At 38.4% G+C, this 23,269-nt stretch overlaps 1 protein-coding gene and 1 long non-coding RNA gene across 12 annotated transcripts in view; one reads left to right on the top strand and one right to left on the bottom strand.

Annotated features, from left to right (window-relative positions):
• Positions 1–2,957: 2,957 nt before the first annotated feature.
• LOC136260759 (uncharacterized) lies at positions 2,958–9,961 on the bottom strand. Of its 8 annotated transcripts, XR_010703663.1 has the most exons (6): positions 6,001–7,508; positions 5,871–5,916; positions 3,326–5,428; positions 3,219–3,272; positions 3,084–3,163; positions 2,959–3,031 (listed from the first exon to the last, which is right to left on the bottom strand). It is a non-coding gene; the product is annotated as an uncharacterized lncRNA (long non-coding RNA). The 8 variants fall into 8 exon arrangements; XR_010703661.1 differs by lacking the exon at positions 6,001–7,508 and adding an exon at positions 9,647–9,961 and having other exon boundaries at positions 3,326–5,916; XR_010703660.1 differs by lacking the exon at positions 6,001–7,508 and adding an exon at positions 7,868–8,285 and having other exon boundaries at positions 3,326–5,916.
• LOC136260757 (golgin subfamily A member 6-like protein 7) overlaps positions 8,815–23,269 on the top strand; it is a 41,062-nt gene continuing 26,607 nt past the window's right edge. For 3 of the 4 annotated variants that reach the window (XM_066054615.1, XM_066054618.1, XM_066054617.1), the window contains exons 1-3: positions 8,815–8,978; positions 9,126–9,278; positions 9,448–9,594. In XM_066054615.1, the coding sequence (XP_065910687.1) occupies positions 8,901–8,978; positions 9,126–9,278; positions 9,448–9,594 (378 nt within the window). In that variant the 5' untranslated portion in view covers positions 8,815–8,900. The remainder of the gene's footprint in view (positions 8,979–9,125; positions 9,279–9,447; positions 9,595–23,269) is intronic. The other variant, XM_066054616.1, reaches the window with a different exon arrangement.

The following is a 23,269-nucleotide window of genomic DNA, read 5'->3' as shown; positions in this document are numbered from 1 at the left end:
AAGAACACTTCATTCAACTATCAGAAATCTCTTTTAGATGGTGGGAATGGATTTATTTTTCAACAAAGTGATCACGATTTATCACAGAACTCAATACATTAAGTACTAAAAAAATTAGTTTGTAATGTATCATATGGGAATGCTTCAAGATATCAAACTAAAATTTTAACACAAGATAACTAGTGCTTCATTTTTAGCTAAAAAGAGAAAAATGAATAATGTGGCAGAAAAGGATGGTTTTCGGTCACACATTACTGATCATCCATCATGTCCAGCTCAACAAGTCAGTGGTGGATATGTTGGAGCCAGCGATGCCAGGTAGCCCATCATTTTAAAAAGTATAATCCTGCGACAGTGGCGTATTCCTATATAATATGACATCGGTAGCATTGGTGCACTCCTATGACTTTAATAATGGAACACTCCTATGACACATCTGTGACTTGCTACACTCCTATGACATTGCAATTGGTGCATACACATGACATTGGTGCACATCTGTGACATTACTACACTCCTGTGGCTCCTGTGACATTAGTAGTCTCCTGTGGCATTGGTGCACTCCTGTGATATTGATAAACACCTATCACCTATGTATTACCATTGTCACAGGAGTGTACCAATGTCACATGTATGCACCAATGTACATGTCATAGGAGTGTAGCAATGTCACAGATGTGCACCAATGTCATAGGAGTGTTCCAATATTTAAAGTCATAGGATGCACCAATGTCACACTATACTGTAGTTCGAGGTATATATAGTTACCATAGTGGGTCACATATAGTCCAATGCAGTTCACACCCACACTCTATCACATGTGCTCACCAATATGGCTACCACATAGTTGTTATAATCATGTCATATAGACCGGAATCGGATGTGCACAAGGAGTCTTAAAGATTTAAGCTAAGGTGGAATAGTTAGTCATGCTACCAAACTTTCATAGGCTACTAGCTAGCTATTCTGTGATTTTCTATTCAAGCCTCATCAGAAAATCCCATAAGTAGTTAGATGTCAAGTACATTATGATAGTGCAGACAGGGACCAGGGAGTGGTGATCTAGTGCGTAACTAGCAAAGTACTGTATCCCCAGGGAATACTCCTGTGTCACAGAGACCCGGTGTTTATTCTAGGGCTGTTAGGGAGAACTTCCCCCCTAAAATCTCAGACTCACCCCCTAAAATTGTGAGTGACTATACTACACTAGACTTAGGTTAAGCCTATTTTAAAATGATGCACTAAACTTATCAAAATGCTCTCAGATTCAATCTCAGAGCGGTAATATGTAAAATGTTCCCAGGTTAAACATTGCAAACACAAACCTTAACTGAGGTGTTCTCAGATTCAGTATCAGATCAATTAACTTTTAAATAGCTAACTAACCAGTTTCAGTGGTGACTATTTCAACTGTTGTATAGTGATGAACTTAGAACAGAGGTCACCCCAAAATTCCTGATCCCCCCAAAGGAAAAATCCTAGAATGAACTGACCCTGCAGAGACCTCACATAAAAAGTAGCAGCGCTGCACGTCGCGTATAATCATATCATGAAGTATGTCAACCAGTTCGTCGAAAATGTCAACTAGACTATATAGCAATTAAATCGAATTTGTTACTGTGAAGTACAGAAGGCGCAGTGGTTACGTGCCGCGGCTACGGTACTTCAGTACACGGGTCGGGGCTTGGTTGACAGCCTGTTGCTTTTTTTTTGCCACCTGAATCTTTACTGTGCACCTTTTGTGTTAGCATATAAATAGCTGTAAAATTCTATCACAGTTGGTGACTGTCACTAGTGCACAGTGGCTGAGGGGACCGCATGACGAGAGTCTGTGGAAGGTGCTGGCAGGGTTCGAACCCTGGCTAGGAACGGCCAGCCTCCTCCCTTACCCTAACAGCATTACGCACGTGGTGTGGCCTACTACCATAACGCCCACTGCTGGCAGTATGCGAGGGAGTAAGGTGTGTGCTTATGAAGTCACCTTTTGACATATTTTTGCAGACTTTTTTTTTTTTAGTTACACTGTAAAATAAATTCAGAAATAACAAAATTACAAGAGTCAAAAATGGTATGACTCCTGTGGCAATTTTGTATGACATTCAATTTACAGTGCGTTAATCCCTTTTTATTGTCATGCAGTCTCATATATAGCAGGTAGCTACCTACTTTTTAAGGCTCAACAGCTTTTTGGTAAGAAACTGGGGGAATACTGGCTACACACTGCACTTACATGGCAAGGTGACTGATTAGTATGAGCTAGCTATATATGATATGTGCATGTTTTGTTACTTGAGAATAAGAAGGTAACTACAGTCAACAGATCAATGTAACTATAATGTACAGTAGAGAGGGTAGCTATATTCAACTACAGTAGAGGGTATACTATATAACCGCTACGTATACAGTCAACAGCTGACTATACAGTCAACTATAATTAAGGTTACTGTATAGAGGGTAACTGCAATCTAGAGGATGACTACAGTACCAGGTATACACTGGACAGTAGAGGCAGTGATTACATGTATTATACTGTACATGTGTAAAAAATTAGTCAAGTTGAGTCAGCAGAGGTACGTAATTACAACACAGTCAACTACACTGAGCCTAGCTATACACTGATGATGTAACACTTGGCAATTATAATTATGGTAACTGGCTACAGTCAATTCAACAAAGGTAACTAGACATCAACTGCGATAGTGCTAATTGCAACAACATACTGGCAACTAGAGTCAACAGAGGTAATCAACTATATACAAAATAATGGCCTGGTATAGCAACAGCAGTTTTTGCAGGTAGGTAGAGCTAAATAAATACCAAACTATATACGTAGCAATTGCTTACTGTGAGACCCACTTTTAGTTGCCCTTGCAACCAGTTTTAAAGTTTGCATATTCGGATTTTTTTTATTATTATTATACTGCAATAATTATAATTATTATTCAAATTAAAAAAATTGACATTGTAATATTTTTGTAAATAATCCAAGTTTCTTTATCTTGTATCATCACTCCATTCACCCATGATACATCTGAGGGAATAAAAGATACTGGTAATCATCTCTAACAAGTAATACCACTTACATTGTAATCATGTTCCCACATTCTTTGACACAAGTAGTGCTTGCACTCTGCACGGATACACTGACTATTCCATCCAACTGCTGAAGATGAAGAAACAATAACACACAAACTATTTTTACAAAAAGTATTACTTACATTTGTAAGGTCATCGGTGTTCCACTGTCCAAATAGTCTGTGACACGTCCATTTCTATAAACATCAGCACAAAAATTATTCACTTTCACCAACAAGTAATGCCATACAGTGCTATGGTTTTTCAGTACATAAATAACCTCAAAAGAATGAAAGCTGGAGCTAATAATCTCACCTCAGCTGCACCTAAGTGATACGTTTGACATTGTATCCACTGAAGAATCCTACACACAATTTAGACCTGACACAGAGTGTTAAGTTAGTTGTTAGAAGTTTATCCATTACAACATGTGTGGACAGGTGACAATAAGAAACTTGCATACACAGAAAGCACTTACTGTTGTGGGATGCATTAAAACCCGGACAGTGAAACAACAGAAGAGCAATACTTGGGTTGATCTTCAAATATCTGTGAAACCCAACATAATGGTGCAAGCCTAAATATTCAGTATAAACCATGGGTAAAATATTTGTGCAATTGAAAAGAATCATAATTTTTAAAAATACTGTTCTTTGTGAAGAAAAGGTCCAACGATGGAGATATTATCTTATTTGCCTACTCAAAAGGAGTTCAAAAATCTTTTGTTTTGTCACAGTAGATCAAAGGATACATGAGATGTGGGCAATTGTTTACGTCACATTGAAGTGATCATACATGATTGATCTTTCTTCACCGATTTTGTCTCTGTATGTAGTGAAGAAAGGTGATAGAAGGGTAAACGTCTAAAGTAATGGACTCCCCTATTCATGGCGAAGACAATGGTGTAAGTTGTAACTCTGTACTGCATTGTGTTTGTAAGTTACAGCCGTTCTTGTAAGTGCCTGTAATTTATTTTTTCCAATACTTGTTGTACAAATCAATCCTTCTGTTGTTGCTACTTTATAGGGTTGTAACTACAAAAGTTGTTTGCATACAAGGCTAAACCTTAGCTATAGCATACACTTGGCTAAGTAGATTATAAATATTCAATTATGAAGAATTTGAAAAATGTGCCATTATATCAGATCCAGTGACTGAATTTTGGAAAATCACCAATTTGGGCGTACGTGAAATAATTAGAATTTTCATGTTTAGTGGGTTGCAAATAAGAGTAGAGCACAGAGAATTTTCTTGTAATTAAAGGTATTAATAATGACTTAAAACCATTAACAAGTAGATGTGCACTATAAAATTGTTATTTGATCATTAAAATAGTTTAGGTGTCAAATGCTCCCATATCGGCGATTCTCCAAACTTCAGTCACATACAATGTATATAAACTATTCACAACTAAGCTAAACTTTATATCCCCTTTACTACAATATACTATCAAGGTTTTCGTTACACTTCCTTATATGAATTAACTGACAGAATTTATTATTGGTAGCGTAAGTGACCTATTATCGAACGGTACCTATTATCGAACATAAAAATCACGTAACGTATTCGGAAGTTTACAATTTTATTCCGCATACTCGTAAGGTGTTTATATGTAGAATTCCAATAGTGTAGCCTATTCTTAATGGGCTTTCCATCCTTTAGAGTTTATGTGTGGACATCACAGCAGTCTTGATACTCATCACCACTGATGAAGAAATGAAGAAAAAGAACACAGGAATCGCCGTGAAGGAAGTACAACTCGAGTGCGACTTAGGCGGAATCCGGCTGACCCCCCCCCCACGCGCGTTTGTCATTTACCTGAGTAAAAGATGTATCCATGAAGACTGTACAGAAGGGGTTGTTGTAAACAAGGATAATAAGACTGTGTTATTGGTCGTAATGTGCTGATTTTTCACTGTACGCATTTTACACTAAATGATTCACTGTTGTAACTCACAAGAGCATGCTTGTATCAAAACTATACTTCAGTTACAGTATCATGGTACTTCAGATAACACGTTGATATAATAATTAAGAGTGTGTAGGGTGCACTGAAGTCACCACAGTAGAAAAGTTGCAAAACATTTGATAATAATTGATTAACGCATTTTAAAGGGCGTTCGATAATAGGTATCGGTGTTCGATAATTCATATTTTACGGAATGCAGAAATCCTCTCATAACACGGACACTAATTGCATACTATTACTCAAACTTACGTGAGGTATTCTGCAAGAAAGGCACTACCTCCTGGTGAAAAGTCGAGGTTGATACTACTTTCCTGGAGATATTTATGAAGTAAAGTATACACTTTGTTCGATAATCGGTCACTTAAGCTAGTAGTGTAGAGCCAGCTAAGGAATGAAGGTCTGTGAGCAATCATGTGAGTAGTCCATGCAAGTTTGCATACATGTAGAGAACTGTTCTAGGTTTAGGACTACACTTGTTTAGCTAGGCAACACACCATGTTATACTATGATAATAAACACCCAGCATCTTATCACCCTAGTGTGGTTTCTAAAAAGGTCCTGTTTGCTATAGGCCAGGAACAAAATGCTAGTAAATAAAGCTTAGCTTTTATAAGGAAATACAGCACATTATCTCAGTGTGGATAGCTAGGAAATGGCAAGTCCTTGAGGGCAGTCACCCAAGTGTAAAAAAATGGTACAAGCAGAAAGAAATTTGCATAATGCTATAAAAGGTACAACAAACACTAGCGTAGGTAAAGTTTATAGTGTCTCCCTCTGCATGCAAGTAGCTACTACCTCAAAAGGTACTACAGTATATAGTACTTACACTGTAAAATCATCGGTGTACTGTCATTCGCAGACATGCCCATTTCCTGATAAGTAAACGAAAATATTTTACTTTTGTAACAAGTAAGTAAAGCATTTACATCTGTACTGTCACAATAAGTGAAACTCACATTGCAAAATCACAGGTGCAGTGTCACCCATGGTATGCTTGTCAGCATTTTTGAAGAGGTACATAAACAAACACCAGTAAACGAAGTACATATGTAATTGAAGGGGCCAGTGGGAAAAGGGAGTAACACACATTTGAGTTTGGGACCAGTGGGAAAATGGAGTAACACACAGTAACTCACACTGTACAATAAATATAATATTATTATTAAAGCATTGCTGTGGAAAATAAAGCAGGTGGCACTCGGCTGAGATGGATATAGAATATAGCATGGGCTGAAGCCTAGTGCTATATCACCACTGAAGACAAGTGAGAGCGAGGTAACGTTTTAAATGATTTATTGGCATACCTTGCAGCCATATACACTAAGACTCGTGATTAACACATGCTGCACAAATTATTAGTAGCCTATATACATACAACTAATTAAACAAGTGTAGTTCAACTTCACCGTAATATTTTGACATGGTAGATGGTCATCATATGTTATTGGCAGGTTTTGGCTACAAGCAACAATCGAATGCTCGTGGTAATGGTGAAGAATTTTAGTGATATTTCCAGGACTTGTCCGCTAGTACATACCATATTAAGATAATCACCTGCTAGCTGATCTGAGCTATGCAGATTGGTAGAGCAGATACGTGCTAAGGCATGGTGAATCACTCAGAACATTTACAATGATACCTAGCTAAGGGGTGGCCACTCCAGACTAAATATTTTGTGCACTGGTTTATGAGATAAGTGTATGTTGGAAGGGGCCAGGGAAGGGGAAGATGTTGTTGGCTTGCCTTATTTATCTACAATGTTGTAATTAAGTTTCATTCTTTTGGGGTCTACATGGATATAGCAACAGATGTAGCTCTGTTTCAAGCATATAACAGACATGCCAGCTTTTACGCATTAGGCGTGAGTCTCACTCTTTGGCTAGTAATCTCACACTCTCACGCCTAACCCTCTGTTTCTCACTCTTTCAGCTTAGTTATCACACCTGCAGATCAAGTCACGATGGAGTTGGCTTTTTTCAACCCCTCTAGATATCTGTCCTGCTTCACTTTAGGATATTTAGTTCAAAGATTTTTGTTTAGGCTCCTTGGCTATAGGTAAACACCTCGTACAGACTCTGCCTTCTGTGTACACCCTCCAGTGCCTAACTGGTAAAGAGGATAAAGCCACTCCAATTGGTAATTATGTTTCTGGTCCACCGCCCGCATCCTTTTTTGGAGAATGTGAAATTTCAGAAATACATGGGTAAAATGCCCGCATCAGCTTTTTGAAAAACCTGGATTTCAGAAACAAATATTGGGCTGCAACAAGTATGCTAAATCTAACTATCTAAGTGCCATGATTTGTATTTTATCAGTGAAAACCTGCAACCTGCAAGAAGAAAATGGGCGAAGTGCATAGTACGGATCGATATACTCTAATAGAACAGTCAGTAAATCACAAAAATACTCTAATGGAGCAGTTATTTCATTGTTGCTTTGTTGCTGAATTCCGCCCGCCCGCACCTAAAACTGATTTTCAAAGGACCAGAAACATAATTACCAATTGGAGTGGCCTAATAAGAATAATATAATAACCTGATCTGCTTAATAATTAGCCTTGTGCTTAATGTACTTTTTTTTTGGTCTTCAATACCAACATGCATGTTGCTGTCAGACCTTCAGTGCTGGTCACTGTAAAGTGCTAATAACAATGACAACCAAAAATACTCGAGCTGCACTCGAGTCTAGTCCACATTGCTGGTAGTATTTGAGGTTTCACTCCTAAAATTGTTGAGAGGTTAGCATCTCTGCATACAAAGGAAGCGAAGCAAGACTGAGTGCAGCAATCATGCGGACAGAACCTAAAATATTAATTATACTTACGTACGTACTCTGATCCCACTGCTACTGTCCACAACGGGTGCATGTCCATCAGACAAAGCCTCGGTGGAAACACCACCTGTACAGGTCTGCCACGTGTTGTTCACTTGTTGGTAAGGTACGTGGTCGTAGTACTTCAATCGGTGGCGATATAGCGTAGCCCTTGAAACGTACCCACTGCAATGAGGACAATAAGGAGGAGGGAGATTTCCACTATCACGACTGGCCTCGCGACTTGCTGGCACTCTTGCGGCCACTCTGTATAACCGCGCTCTTTATATTCATTAAATTATTGTAAACCATAATCGAAAACAGAGGTAATGCGGAAACGCCTTCCGATTATTCATCCCATTCATTGATGAAAAGTTATTCTCGAGGAATCGTGCGTATACAGGGAGTGATTATGTGATAATCCGAGCGTTTGGCGAATATTGTACAATCATGATACATAATTTTCTTGCTGTGGATGTGTGATTAGTCATCAATACCAGATGCAGTTCTAGGAGGGTTTCACCAGTTTCCAGAAACCAGTAATTCTTTTAAACTAAAAAGATGAAACTTCATCAAAGTTTAAATCTAAAGCCAGATTTATTACTAAAAAGATAGTTTATCAAGTAATCTTTAGTGATCAAATTACATAAATAACTTATCTACACCGCAGAATCTCTTGTCCTGCACCTTGAAGTGTATTAAGTGCCTTTAATAGTAATCATCAGTTTAGCTGTTATAGCTCCTACAACTTCTCAATAAGGCATCAAATTTTTCCAGAATGGTAAGATTCAACTGTGAAACCATTTGTTATGGTAATTTTAACCATGCATAGACTGTAATTACAGTTTCTCAGTATGGACTTTGTCCCTGATAACTTTTCTATCTTAGAGTTGAAAACCAGTCTGCAAACTTTCTAGAACTACCCCTATTCAGTACCTTTACCTGTATTTGTTATGATGAAATTTTTGTCAATGCTTAGGAGAAGGAGGAGAAGATCAGAGAATTAGAGAGCAGTTTTAAAGACCATAGGAGTGAAATAGAAAAGATGGAGGCTAGACTGAAAGAAATTCAAATAAGTAGAACTGATGAAAAGAAAAACAAGGAAACACTACAGCAAATGCCTGTAAGTATGAGTACGTATGTGCATACATAGATATAAGTTTGGAATCTGTGTCTAGCTTAATGTGTGAATATTGCACACTTCCATAAATTCAGTCACATAGACATGTACATACATTTTATATCTCATCTCCTGTGTGCTATTATGCAGCCTGAAAATATGCAGAGGATTGTTGCAAAGCTAGAAGAGAAACTTAAGCAACGGGAGGATGAAATGAAGCAGATGGGAACCACAATACAGGAGTTGAGTACAGTCAATCAATCCATTGGGAAGAAACTCAAAGACACAGTGAAGCAAATGGAAGTAAGTTTCTTATTGTTTAACTGAGTCATGTCATAGTCTCACTTATCCATGGAAACAGTACAATAAAAAAAAAGTTTAAATGACAAACCAATGACAGTACCACATATCAGTGTATGCATACATACGTAATGTGTATGTATGTATGCATCACTCATCTCTACATTATCAGACTGGCTACAAAGAGAGAGAGGACAGGATAGCAGAGTTAGAGGAGTTCATTAATGATCAGGTCACTGAGTTAGACAAGATGGAGGCAGCATTGAAGCAAACTGTAGCTAATAAAGAAACCCTGGAAAAGGAATTCAATGAGTTAAATGTATGTACAGTATGTGGTTTGTGTGCACTGTGTTTTTTTGTGAAGTACATACATATATGAACAGGATCAGTTGCAATGTCCATGGTTTTGTTTACAGCCATCATATTTCTCCAATGCTTTGCCTGCAAATGAATCAAGGTTATAGGAGCAATGATTATCGGCACCTGTGTAGAATGTCAGAGCATGCTGGTTCACAATTCATCTTATCACAATATTAACTACAAGAAAAAAGTGTTACAACAGTCCTGCCTAAAACATAGTTGTACATTAATTAGAGTAAAAGTTAGTTTGAGTTATGACATCATCAGGTACTTATCTCTCACAATGGAGATTACAACACTCCCCACTCAAATATTATCTGCAGAATTAAGCCATTGCTTAATTTTCTACTTGCTTCCAGTCACACTGGACCTCTCATACTCATTTCATCACCGGTGTTATCAGATAGACAGTTCTTACTTTATTTGTCATCATAGTATGAAAGTTTGAGCTTTTCTGGCTAAAAATATCTCCATACCTTAATGACGCCTTGGCAGTATTGGGTAGGTATAACCAAGCCCAAAAGCTTTAGTACAACCTGAAATGCTTCCAAAAAGTTGTTACAAAGTTTTTAAAAATTTATATATATTTTAGTGAAATTTTTTACTGCTTGACTGATTGACCAACTAATGCCTTTAGACAAGCGTAACTCGATAATGGCTAAGGATTTGGGCTTGATGTTTCACTGTTCAAGGTGCCTTTAGGCATACTGCAGTATGTACAATGCATGCTTCATGGACTTACGTAACTGTGTCTTTCTTTGTGTTCCATTTATCTTTACTGACAGTGCGAGGTCTCAATTCGTGGTAGTGCCACATGATGGCTTCCCTATGTTTGATGGGAATTGTCCACGTTTTCTGTTGTGACTGGATTGATTGCAGAGGTCCTTCTCCTAGTGTTCTTAGTTTGTAGCATAGCTGAAAACAAATCTATAACAGCTGCTTTGCTAATGCAGTAATTGTTTTTTGGGGCACGTGTTCAGATGAAAAGAATAAATCTGGTGCCATTCCTTCAGTTCTAATGCAGTATGTGTAGCAGTATTTATTCTAGGGCTGTTTGGGGAGGGGGAATGTCACCCCCCCCCCCCCTAAAATCTCTGACTCACCTTCTAAATTTGTGAGTGACTACTACTCTAAACTTATAGGTTAACCCTTAAAGCCGCATAAGCCACCATAGTGGCAATATTAAAAAAACGCATGGAAAATGCATGATGTTTACCAACAACTGTTTTCATAACAGAAAGTGTTATATACTTACAGATAAAAATAATAAAACAGTTAGTACTGTTTCTCCTTGAGTTTCACTCTCTTCTTTATCTGGTTTCAGTTGAAAATCTGTCCCTAATTGGCAAGAATTGTAATCAGCTCACTCGAACGCTTTGCTTGTGAAGATGACTAATCTTGAGGAACTTGCTGAAAGCACTTGAACTATGCGTATCAACTTGATTGATTGATTTATAGTTTACTGTCATGGTTGTCGGCAATAGCTGTTTTTCCCCACTAGAGCACACACACATACAGCACACCAATACACACCATGCAAAACACATACAAAACTAAATAGCTAGCTATATTACAAATAATTACTTTAGGTAAAAGTCCTTGGCAGAGGATATGAATTCATTATAGTTGTAAGTAACAGGTGTTACAGCAGTGAGAGAACTTCACCAAGAAGTGGCAGATGATTAAAGAAAATTTTTGGTGTTTGAGATATTACAAGTTTGCAGATTAGCAAAGCTGTCCTTGCAACATGTGTTATATCTGTATTGTAGTCCACATAGGATTGGTGGATCAAGAACCAAGTATGGCTTAGTGTTTCTATGAAAGTAACGAAACATGACACAAGTAGATTTAAGCTTAATTTGATCAGACACAGGCGACCGGTTTAATTGTTGATGGTGGTTTGAAATGTGATCATATTTCCTTAAAAATTTAGTAACACTGTTCTACAATATTTGTAGACATGCTAACTGTGACTGGTTAAGAGGAGGACCCCACACAGGTATGGCTTAATCAATCCTAGAAATAACTATGACTCTGTCAGCATCTTAAGAACATCAAACATTTAAGATTTCTGGTGGAGGCTAAGTAAATGTAGGTAGTATGAGACAGTTCAACTCAGCTGAGGACCCCATTGTAAATTTTTATCAAAAATACTTCCTAAATACTTTTGTTTATGCACTTCCTTAAGCAGATGATCATCAATGAGGATTGTAGGTGGAACTACACTAGATACATGTTTTCGAGTAAACCACATGACACTTGATTTATTAACATTCACTTTCATTCTGCTTGATATAATCATGCCTAGAGCCTCTGTAGATCATCACTCAGCCTTTCCTTCACAACTTCATGGGTTTCACCGGAACGTATCAGTATAGTATCATCAGCAAACTGTAGTAATCTACTATGTGTGGCAAACAAGGGCATCTCATTAATGTGCCCTGTGGAATGCCACCCTTGACAGGAGACCAAGATGACATTATGTCATTATGTCGGACACGTTGTATACGATGAGAAAGATAATCTAACCCAAAACAGCCAAGCTGTAAAAAAAGTGTGCGGCCCTCAGAAAGGCTATGGTGAAAAAAGATGTGAAATCCAAGGTGGCGGCCAAGAAATGGCTGTGATGGTAGGTTAATGGTAAAAATTTTAATAATGACAATTCAGGTAAATTTTGTGAAGCGGCACAAAAATTCACCTGAATTGTCGTTATTAAAATTTTTACCATTAACCTACCATCACAGCCATTTCTTGGCCGCCACCTTGGATTTCACATCTTTTTTCACCATAGCCTTTCTGAGGGCCGCACACTTTTTTTACAGCTTGGCTGTTTTGGATTAGATTTCATTTCTTTTTGTATTTGTATACCCCAAAGCCAGCCTATGGCCAGCTTTGGGACTTTATTAACCTATGTTTTTTTTCTTTTCTTTACTACAGGAAGACGAAAAGATGAAGTAGATGTACTTTAAATATTTTATCAGTAAATGTACAAATTATATATATATAATACATATGTGATCGGATTTGCGAAAAGGAGTCTTCCACACACATCCAATTTGCCAACTTTGACAATTGATAACTTCAGATTGGAAAGAGCTATTGCCTTGAAATTTGGGCAGTGGTGATTTCTTTGCAGCTGAACTCTCTACATGATAGTTTCTTTGTAGCTGAACTCTCTACAAGGTAATTTCTTCTAGCTGATCTCTCTACAGGGTGATTTGTTTGTAGCTGAATTCTTTACAGGTGATTTGTTTGCAGCTGAGCTCTTTACAGAATGGTTTCTTTGTAGCTGAACTCTCTACAAAGTAACTTCTTCTAACTGATCTTTCTACAGGGTGATTTGTTTGTAGCTGAACTATCTACAAAGTAACTTCTTCTAGCTGATCTCTCTACAAGGAGATTTGTTTGTAGCTGAACTCTCTACAGGTGATTTGTTTGTAGCTGAATTCTGTACAGGTGATTTGTTTGTAGCTGAATTCTGTACAGGTGGTTTCTTTGTAGCTGAACTCTCTAAAAGGTAACTTCTTCTAACTGATCTTTCTACAGGGCAATTTGTTTCTGGCAGAATTTTCTACAGGGTGATTTCTTTGCAGCTGAACTCTCTACATGATGGTTTCTTTGTAGCTGAACTCTCTACAAGGTGATTTGTTTGTAGCTGAACTATCTATAAGGTAACTTCTTCTAGCTGATCTCTCTACAGGATGATTTGTTCATAGCTGAATTCTGTACAGGTGATTTGTTTGCAGCTGAGCTCTTTACAGAATGGTTTCTTTGTAGCTGAACTCTCTACAAGGTAACTTTTCTAGCTGATGTCTCTACAAGGTAGCTAGTTTGTAGCTGAACTCTCTACATGGTGGTTTCTTTGTAACTGAACTTTCTACAAGGTGACTTCTTCTAGCTGATCTTTCAATAGGGTGATTTGTTTGTAGCTTCACTCTCTACAAGGTAACTTCTTCTAGCTGATCTCTCTACAGGGAGATTTTTTTGTAACTGAACTTTCTAAATGATGGTTTCTTTGTAGCTGAACTCTCTACAAGTTAACTTCTTCTAGCTGATCTCTCTACAGGGTGATTTGTTTGTAGCTGAATTCTGTACAGGTGATTTGTTTGCAGCTGAGCTCTTTACAGAATGGTTTCTTTGTAGCTGAATTCTCTACAAGGTAACTTCTTCTAACTGATCTTTCTACGGGGCAATTTGTTTCTGGCAGAATTTTCTACAGGGTGATTTCTTTGCAGCTGAACTCTCTACATGGTGTTTTCTTTGTAGCTGAACTCTCTACAAGGTAATTTCTTCTAGCTGATCTCTCTACAGGGATATTTGTTTGTAGCTGAACTATGTACAAGGTAACTTCTTCTAGCTGATCTCTCTACAGGGTGATTTGTTCGTAGCTGAATTCTGTACAAGTGATTTGTTTGCAGCTGAGCTCTTTACAAAATGGTTTCTTTGTAGCTGAACTCTCTACAAGGTAACTTCTTCTAACTGATCTTTCTACAGGGCAATTTGTTCGTGGCAGAATTTTATACAGGGTGATTTCTTTGCAGCTGAACTCTCTACATGGTGGTTTCTTTGTTGCTGAACTCTCTACAAGGTAACTTCTTCTAGCTGATCTCTCTACAGGGTGATTTGTTTGTAGCTGAACGATCTACAAGGTAACTTCTTCTAGCTGATCTCTCTACAGGGAGATTTGTTTGTAGCTGAACTCTCTACAGGTGATTTGTTTGAAGCTGAACTCTCTAAATGATGGTTTCTTTGTAGCTGAACTCTCTACAAGTTAACTTCTTCTAGCTGATCTCTCTACATGGTGATTTGTTTGTAGCTGAATTCTGTATAGGTGATTTGTTTGCAGCTGAGCTCTTTAAATAATGGTTTCTTTGTAGCTGAACTCTCTCAAGGTAACTTCTTCTAGCTGATGTCTTTACAGGGTCACTAGTTTATAGCTGAATTCTCTACATGGTGGTTTCTTTGTAACTGAACTCTCTACAAGGTAACTTTTTCTAGCTCATCTTTCTACAGGGTGATTTATTTGTAGCTGAATTCTGTACAAGCGGTTTGTTTGCAGCTGAGCTCTTTAAAGAATGGTTTCTTTGTAGATGAACTCTCTACAAGGTAACTTCTTCTAGCTGATGTCTCTACAAGGTCACTAGTTTGTAGCTGAGCTCTCTACATGGTGGTTTTTTTGTAACTGAACTCTCTACAAGGTGACCTCTTCTAGCTGATCTTTCTACAGGGTGATTTGTTTGAAGCTGAACTCTCTACAAGATGGTTTCTTTGTAGCTGAACTCTCTGCAAGGTAACTTCTTCTATTGATCTCTCCACAGGGCGATTTGTTTGTAGCTGAACTCTCTACATGGTGGTTTCTTTGTAGCTGAACTCTACAAGGTGATTTTTCTAGCTGAACTATCTCTTTCCATAGTTGCATGAACTCCCTACAAGGTAACTTCTTCTAGCTGATCTCTCTACAGGGTGACTTGTGTGTAACTGATCTCTATACAGGTTTCTTATTTCTAGCTGATCTCTTGAATTCTCTTCAGGGTGACTGCTCTATTAGGATGACTGCTCTATTAGAGTATCTCGATCTCGCACTTGCTGCATCAAGTTGGATTTCGTGTTATAACTCCGTGGCTTTAAGTCTGATTCTTCTACACTATTGATGAGCCTTTCTAAGATGATTACTCCATCTGTACAACGATTTTCAAAGCATTGCCCCAAGCGGTTTATCTGGTAGGCGTGGCAAGCAGTGGTTTTTTTTATTAGCTGATCTCGATTGCGTAATTGTTACACACTGTTGGTTTATTCGTTGTATCTTCCTGGTTTTTAGCTCGATTTCTTTCAAACCACAAAAGGTTTGAGGTTCAATAGTTAACCTATTCACCCACCGAGTTTCAGCTTCTTCCCATGCGCGGTTTACCCTGTAGGCGTGACAACATATTGGTGTTATTTTTCGTGAATAATCGCTCATAACTCTTTGCCTGTTTATCGTATTCCAGCCAAATTTGGTACCAAGATGCGCCTTTATATTCCCCTTCTGTGTGCCAAATTTTAAGGCAATCGGATATGGCGTTCGCGTTTTATAGCAGATTTTGTAAGTGTGCGACAAGAAAAAGAAAAATAAGAAGAAAAAAAAAACGAAGAAACTGAGCCAATTTTTGAAGTCGCATATCTCGGGAACGCGCGAAGCGATTTCGCTCAAATTTGGAATGTAGAGTGCTGCAGTTGGAGGGCATTTCCACAGCAAAAATCGTCTTGTTTCATCAAGGAAGCACAGAGCTACGGAGGTGCGAAAATTGCGTTTTCTTTCTTCCTGTCAATATACTCACGGGTGTTACGCGCCGGCTTCTTGGGACGCACGACACACGGTATTGATTAGTGAACCAGGCCAGTCAAGATCACGAACACCTAAGACACATAACCACTTCAAGAGCATAGTGCAGAATCGAATGCCTTTCTGAGATCCAGAAAAACAGTACATACTACTTGACCAGCATCTAAGGCTGTGATAGAGTACATAGCAAATAAGAGAATCTGCTCAGTAGATCTACCTGCATGATAAGCTCCCTGATATTGACTCAAAAGTTGAAACTGTTCAAAGAAAGCACTAAGTTGGGAGGCAACAAGCTTCTCTAAAGTTTTAGCAATAATAGAGACAATAGAAATTGGTCTGAAGTTTAAAGGATCATCTCTACATCCATAGTTATGAACAGCTGTAACACTGCTCTTTTCCAATCACTAGGAATAGATCCACACTGTAAGGATGCATTGTATAGCTTAAAGCTTAGTCAGAGGTTTGGCTATCTCACTTAAACTTCTTTTAAGAAACGTGCTGAGAGACCATCTGGGCCTGTAGACTTATGAATATCAAGATGATTAAGCATACGGTATACAATATCAGAACAAATAGTGGAAAATTTGAAGGGCTCAGAAGGTGGTGAAGAAGATGGAGTCATGAAGTGGTCAGCTGTTTGATGAGCATCAGAAACTGCAACAGTACAGAAAAACTTGTTGAGTGAATCTGGAGAAATGGTGCTACTTATACCAGAATCACGAATCTTAGGTCTACCTATAATATCATTGACACTACTCCAGAGCTGGCTGGATAGATGTGGATCAGACTTTGACTGTTTTACTAGTGTTTTCAGATAATAAAGCTTTGCTTCATAAATGGATGTCTTTTAAGTCGTTTGTATACAGATATGTCATGAGTAGAATGGGTCTTAGATGCACGCTGTTTAGCTTTGTTCTTTTCTTTGATAGATAAAAACAGCTCTGAAGTCATCCATGGTGTTGGTCCTTTAGAAAACCAGGCTTAAAAGAAGCATATTGATTGAGTACACTGAAACAGGACTTGAAAAAGTGCCACTTATCTTCTATATCAAAGACATCCATAACATGCCATGGTGTATTAGCAAGGAATTCTCTAATAGCATCCCAATCACATGATCGAAATGAACGTATATAAACAGCGATTGGTTTAGGGCATACAACTGGAACATTGGCATCCAAGAACTGCACTAAGTGGTCACTCAAACCAATAAATTGAAGCAGAGAATTGATTGTAACATTGGGAGTAGTAATGATATGGTCAATAAGAGTAGCAGACATTGCAGTAACTCTGAATGGTTCAGTAATGTGTTGAGTCAAATTGGTATCACAAAGGGAATCAGAATAAGCAGCTGTGATAGTAGTAGCAGAGAGTAAGTTACGACAGAAATATCTTCCACATGACTAGAGTCCACAGCACTTACAAACCTCAAAGAAATCTTCTCTAAAACATGACGCGAATTTACACCCCTGTGTTTAAACCGTCATAACATAGTGAAGAAACATCAGAATCAGTAAAACTTGTACACCATTTTATTCTTTGTGATGTCAGCATTCTGAAACTTGTAATTTCATGTCTGTATGACCTTCCATATATGAGTTATCGATCAATCAATAGCAGTAGCCACTATTGTGGCTTATGCAAATGTGGTGCATGCATTTTGTGAAGTTTTATGTGGCTTTAAGGATTAAGCTTGTTTTTAAAATGACACAGAAAACTTTAAAATGCTCTCAGATTCTATCTCAAGATTGTTTAATATGTAATATTCTTCCATTTTAAAAACTGCAAACAACCTTAAAATGCTCTCAGATTAAGTATCGGATAATAACACTTTTAAAATCTCCTAGGGTACGTACAGTATACAACTAACAAAAATTATACCACAACTCGAGGCCATCAATTCTGCTACATGGGACCCTTATCAAGAACAGACTGTCATCTACGCTCCTTCCCATCAGCAATAAAGTTATGGAACAACTTACCCTCTGATGTAGCAGGAACAACACTAGAGAGATTTAACCAGTTGATAAACTTCATATAATTTATTAAACTAATTTGTAGCTAATCATCCAATCTATTGTGCAAAATTATAATTTTCCTGTGCCTTATACTCCCTGGTGGAGGCTCTACACAGTAATAAATATATAATTCAAAACAGCCAAGCTGTAAAAAAAGAGTGCAGCCCTCAAAAAGGTTATGGTGAAAAATGATGTGAAATCCAAGGTGGCGGCCAAGAAATGGCTGTGATGGTAGGTTAATGGTAAAAAATTTATAGCAATAATCCAGGTGAATTTGGTGCCACTTGGTCTTAGCACAAAATTCACCTGAATTGTCGTTGTTAAAATTTTTACCATTAACCTACCATCACAGCCATTTCTTGGCTGCCACCTTGGATTTCACATCTTTTTTCCCATAGCCTTTTTGAGGGCCACACTCTTTTTTTACAGCTTGGCTGTTTTGGATTAGATTTCACTTCTTTTTGTATTTGAATACCCCAAAGCCGGCCTAGGCCAGCTTTGGGGCTTTATTAGCCTATTTTTTTGTCTTTACCACAGGAAGAAGAAAAAGATGAAGAAGATTTTAAATACTTTAACTACCATATAGCCTAAATATTTTGAGGGGCAAATATTTCGAGGTTGAGCAATGTTGCTAAAAATAAAAATTTCGTGGATTTGCAAAGTCTCCCAAATGTATTAGACTATCTAATCCAAAACAGCCAAGCTGTAAAAAAAGAGTGCGGCCCTCAGAAAGGCTATGGTGAAAAAAGATGTGAAATCCAAGGTGGCGGCCAAGAAATGGCTGTGATGGTAGGTTAATGGTAAAAATTGTAATAACGACAATTCAGGTGAATTTTGTGCCAAGACCAAGCGGCACCAAATTCACTGAATTGTTGTTATTAAAATTTTTACCATTAACCTACCATCACAGCCATTTCTTGGCCGCCACCTTGGATTTCACATCTTTTTCACCATAGCCTTTCTGAGGGCCGCACTCTTTTTTTACAGCTTGGCTGTTTTGGATTTATTTAGATTTCACTTCTTTTTGTATTTGTATACCCCAAAGCCGGCCTATGGCCAGCTTTAGGGCTTTTTAACCTATCATTTTTTTCTTTACCACAGGAAGAAGAAAATATGAAGCAGGGTGATTTCTTTGTAACTGAACTCTCTACAAGGTGATCGTTCTAGCTGATCTCTCTACCGGATGACTTGTTTGTAGCTGAACTCTCTACAAGGTAACTTCTTCTAGCTGATCTTTCTACAGGGTGAATTGTTTGTAGCTAAATTCTCTACAGGGCGATTTGTTTGCAGCTGAACTCTTTACATGGTAGTTTCTTTGTAGCTGAACTCTCTACAATGTAATTCTTCTAGCTGAACTCTCTACAGGATGACTTGTTTCTAGCTGATCTCTCTACAAGTTGACTTCTTTCTAGCTGAACTCTTTACAGGTGATTTGTTTGCAGCTGAACTATCTTACATGGTGGTTTCTTTGTAGCTGAACTCTCTACAAGGTGACTTCTTCTAGCTGATCTCTCTACAGGATGACTTGCTTCTAGCTGAACTCTCTACAGGGTGATCTGTTCATAGTGGAACTTTCTACTGGGAGATTTGTTTGCAGCTGAACTCTCTACACGATGGTTTCTTTGTAACTGAACTCTCTACAAGGTAACTTCTTCTAGCTGATCTCTCTACAGGTCAATTTGTTTGTAGCTGAATTCTCTACAGGGTGATTTGTTTACAGCTGAACTCTCTACATGATGGTTTCTTTGTAGCTGAACTCTCTATTAGGTACCTTCTTCTAGCTGATCTGACTACAGGGTGACTTGTTTGTAGCTGAACTCCCTACAGAATAATTTGCAATGTAATAATGGAGTAAATTATAAACTTAGCTGAATGCTCTATTAGGGTGACTGTTCTATTAGAGTATCTCGATCTCGCATATGCTACACGTAGTTGGCTTTGGAATCATAACTCAGTGGTTTGTAATCCGATACTTCTGTACTACTGCAAGGACTTTCTATGATAATTATTCCAGCTACACACCGATTTTCAGCTTACTGCTCTAAGCGGTTTGCCTGGTAGGCGTGAAAACTAATAGTTTTTTTATTCATAAAAATCGATCGTGTAATTTTGACACAGGTTGGGTTTTGTGTCATATCTCGATGGTCTTTAACTGGATTCCTTCCAAACCATAAAAAGGCACTCCTACGATAGTTACTCCATCTACATAGCAATTTTCAGCTGATTCCTTCAAGCGATTTACCCTGTGGGCGTGACAGACCTTCGACCTAATTTTACGCAAATAATCGGTCATAACTCCGTGAATGTTCATCGGATTCCTACCAAACTTGGTACTGAGATTCGCCTTCATGAGCCCTTTACGTGTGCCAAATGTCAGCCCGATTGGAGCACGAATTCGTGTTTTATGGCCGATTTTGCAAAGTGTGCGAAAAGAAGAAAAACAACGAAGAAAAGAAAAAAAACCAAACTTTGGCCGCTCGTATCTCGGAAATGGCTGGAGCGAGTTTCTTCAAATTTGGAATGTGGACTCCCCTACCTAGCCGGCACTTCTGTAGCAACTTTGGTTTTAATCGGATAAGGAATCACAGAGCTACAAATGTGTGAAAATCGCGTTTACTTTCTTCCTGTAAATGTGACCAGATTTTACAGAACCGATCCAAATCGCACATCAGGCAAAATCAAACTAACACCACCAGTGGATAGCTACACTATCGTACTACAAGTTTTGACCCTCAGCACTACTCAAACTACACGAGGCTGGTTATTACACACGTCTTTTCTGGGTGGTGTGGAGTGCTCAAATGGCGGTTTCAGGCCTTGTGAAGGACCTGGCTTGGCAAGAATCAGTGGTTTACTGGTGGACAGCCTTATAATGTTGGCCAGACGTGTTCTCTGTTGATTTTGCTACATATCAGCCACTAAGGAGCCAGCACAGCCCTGTAATCTCGTGTCTGGACTCCAATCGTGGTCTGCCTCCATTTTGAGGTCTATCTCTTGCCCTCCCCGCCACCCCCCAGCCTCCACCCCCCAGCCTCCACCCCTCAGCCTCCATCCCTCAGCCTCCACCCCTCAGCCTCCACCCCTCAGCCTCCACCCCTCAGCCTCCACCCCCCAGCCTCCACCCCTCAGCCTCCACCCCTTTGTGAGCACTCGTGATACTACTTCGCTCGTCCAACTGCTCAGATTTTCTATCTTATTTGGCGGAAAACTGTACAAGCAGCTACAAGTACTGGAAGTGGCTTGAAAGGTAACAGATTGATGCATCTTTTGTGTAAATTTCATACACGTGCTTGCTATCCTTGGAGAGTTATGCTGGCTTCAATTCTTTAAAACCGTTTATCTCGGAACTTCTAATGTGCGATTTGGATCGTTTTTCCAAAATACAGTCACAAATATACTCACGGTGTGGCGCGCCGGCTTCTTGGGCCGCACGACACACTACCGTGTGTCTTGATATGGAAGTCTAAATATTTCAAGGCTAAAATTTTCGCTGATAACCCCCATAACCGCGAAATCAGTGAAAATTTTCTCTCAAAATATTTAGGCTATACGGTAATTCTGATTTTATCAGTAAATGTACAAATTATATATTTAAATATATCTAATCCAAAACAGCCAAGCTGTAAAAAAAATAGTGCGGCCCTCAGAAAGGCTATGGTGAAAAATGGTAGCAGCACCAAATTCACCTGAATTGTTGTTATTAAAATTTTTACCAATAACCTACCATCACAGCCATTTCTTGGCTGCCACCTTGGATTTCACATCTTTTTTCACCATAACTTTCTTGAGGGCCGCACTCTTTTTACAGCTTGGCTGTTTTTGATTAGATTTCACTTCTTTTTGTATTAAAGCCAAGCTTTAGGGCTTTTTAACCTATCATTTCTTTCTTTACCACAGGAAGAAGAAAAGATGAAGCAGGGTGATTTCTTTATAGCTGAACTCTCTACAAGGTGATCCTTCTAGCTGATCTCTCTACCGGATGACTTGTTTGTAGCTGAACTCTCTACAATATAACTTCTTCCAGCTGATCTTTCTACAGGGTGATTTGTTTGTAGCTGAATTCTCTACAGTGCGATTTGTTTGCAGCTGAACTCTCTACATGGTAGTTTCTTTGTAGCTGAACTATCTACAATGTAACTTCTTCTAGCTGAACTCTCTACAGGGTGACTTGTTTCTAGCTGATCTCTCTACAGGGTGACTTCTTTCTAGCTGAACTCTTTACAGGTGATTTGTTTGCAGCTGAACTCTCTTACATGGTGGTTTCTTTGTAGCTGAACTCTCTACAAGGTGACTTCTTCTAGTACAACTTCCTCTTCTTGACACCCTTCTGGGGTACAAGTCTCCATGCAGAACTGTAGGAGCTTGACAAAAAACCTTCGATTTTTCCAAAATTTTATATATGCTTCAAATTTCAAAATAATTAGCCTGTCTGAAACATGGTTATATAATGCTGTGCTTGATTCCAAAATTTTGCCACATGGGTATACAATTTATAGAACAGATAGAGGTTCCTGTGGTGGTGGGGTGATGATTGCTGTTAGTCATGAGTTTTCAAGTGAACAGATTCCAAGCCCTCCTAATTTGGAGGTTGTTTCTGTTTCTATATCATTGGTGCCAGCTATAATCTGTTGTATGGTGTATGTACCTCCAAATTATAGTCAATTCCAGTTGCTTTGTGTGGATTAAGATTAACAAGAGCATTGAACACATCAGACTCTGTTAGGTTTATTGCATCCAGGGAGTTGGCTGGAATGCTTAAATCATTAGGATTTAGTTCTAGGGAAGTACTTCTAGTAAAACAGAGAAAAAATATTAATTGAAGAGCTCAGCTTTATAATGATCGGTGTTGACTACATTAGAATTGAAATGTAACTGTGGAGGTAGAGTAGCGTAACTCACCGGTTATCGACCAGTTAATGTTTCTCGCGTCATAAATCAGCCATACAACGTCGTAGAACAGTGAAAATTTCAACACAACTAGATAAAGTAATGCCTAATACATCTGCTAAATATCATTCCCACAATTAAAACTACGCAAATACAGTGGTGATTATAGCTAAGGGCGTACGTTCATCTATTATCGACCGTCTCTATCTATTATCGACTTATCCAATTAGCTATTATCGACTTTTTCCAAGAAACTGGTAATAGATCGCTATGAATTTCATGAAGCAATACAACTATGCAAACAGTCTAACCACTATTACGAGAAGGGTCTACACCTAAAAAATGAATCCATTTGAACCTATAGTTCAAGAGTTATGCACACACAAATTAACTAAATTTATATTTACAGA

The sequence above is a fragment of the Dysidea avara genome, chromosome 7 (assembly GCF_963678975.1).
Source record: "Dysidea avara chromosome 7, odDysAvar1.4, whole genome shotgun sequence".
Taxonomy (NCBI): Eukaryota; Metazoa; Porifera; class Demospongiae; order Dictyoceratida; family Dysideidae; genus Dysidea; species Dysidea avara.
The sequence above is the reverse complement of the archived record's forward strand: the minus strand, read 5'-3'. Positions and strand labels throughout refer to the sequence as shown.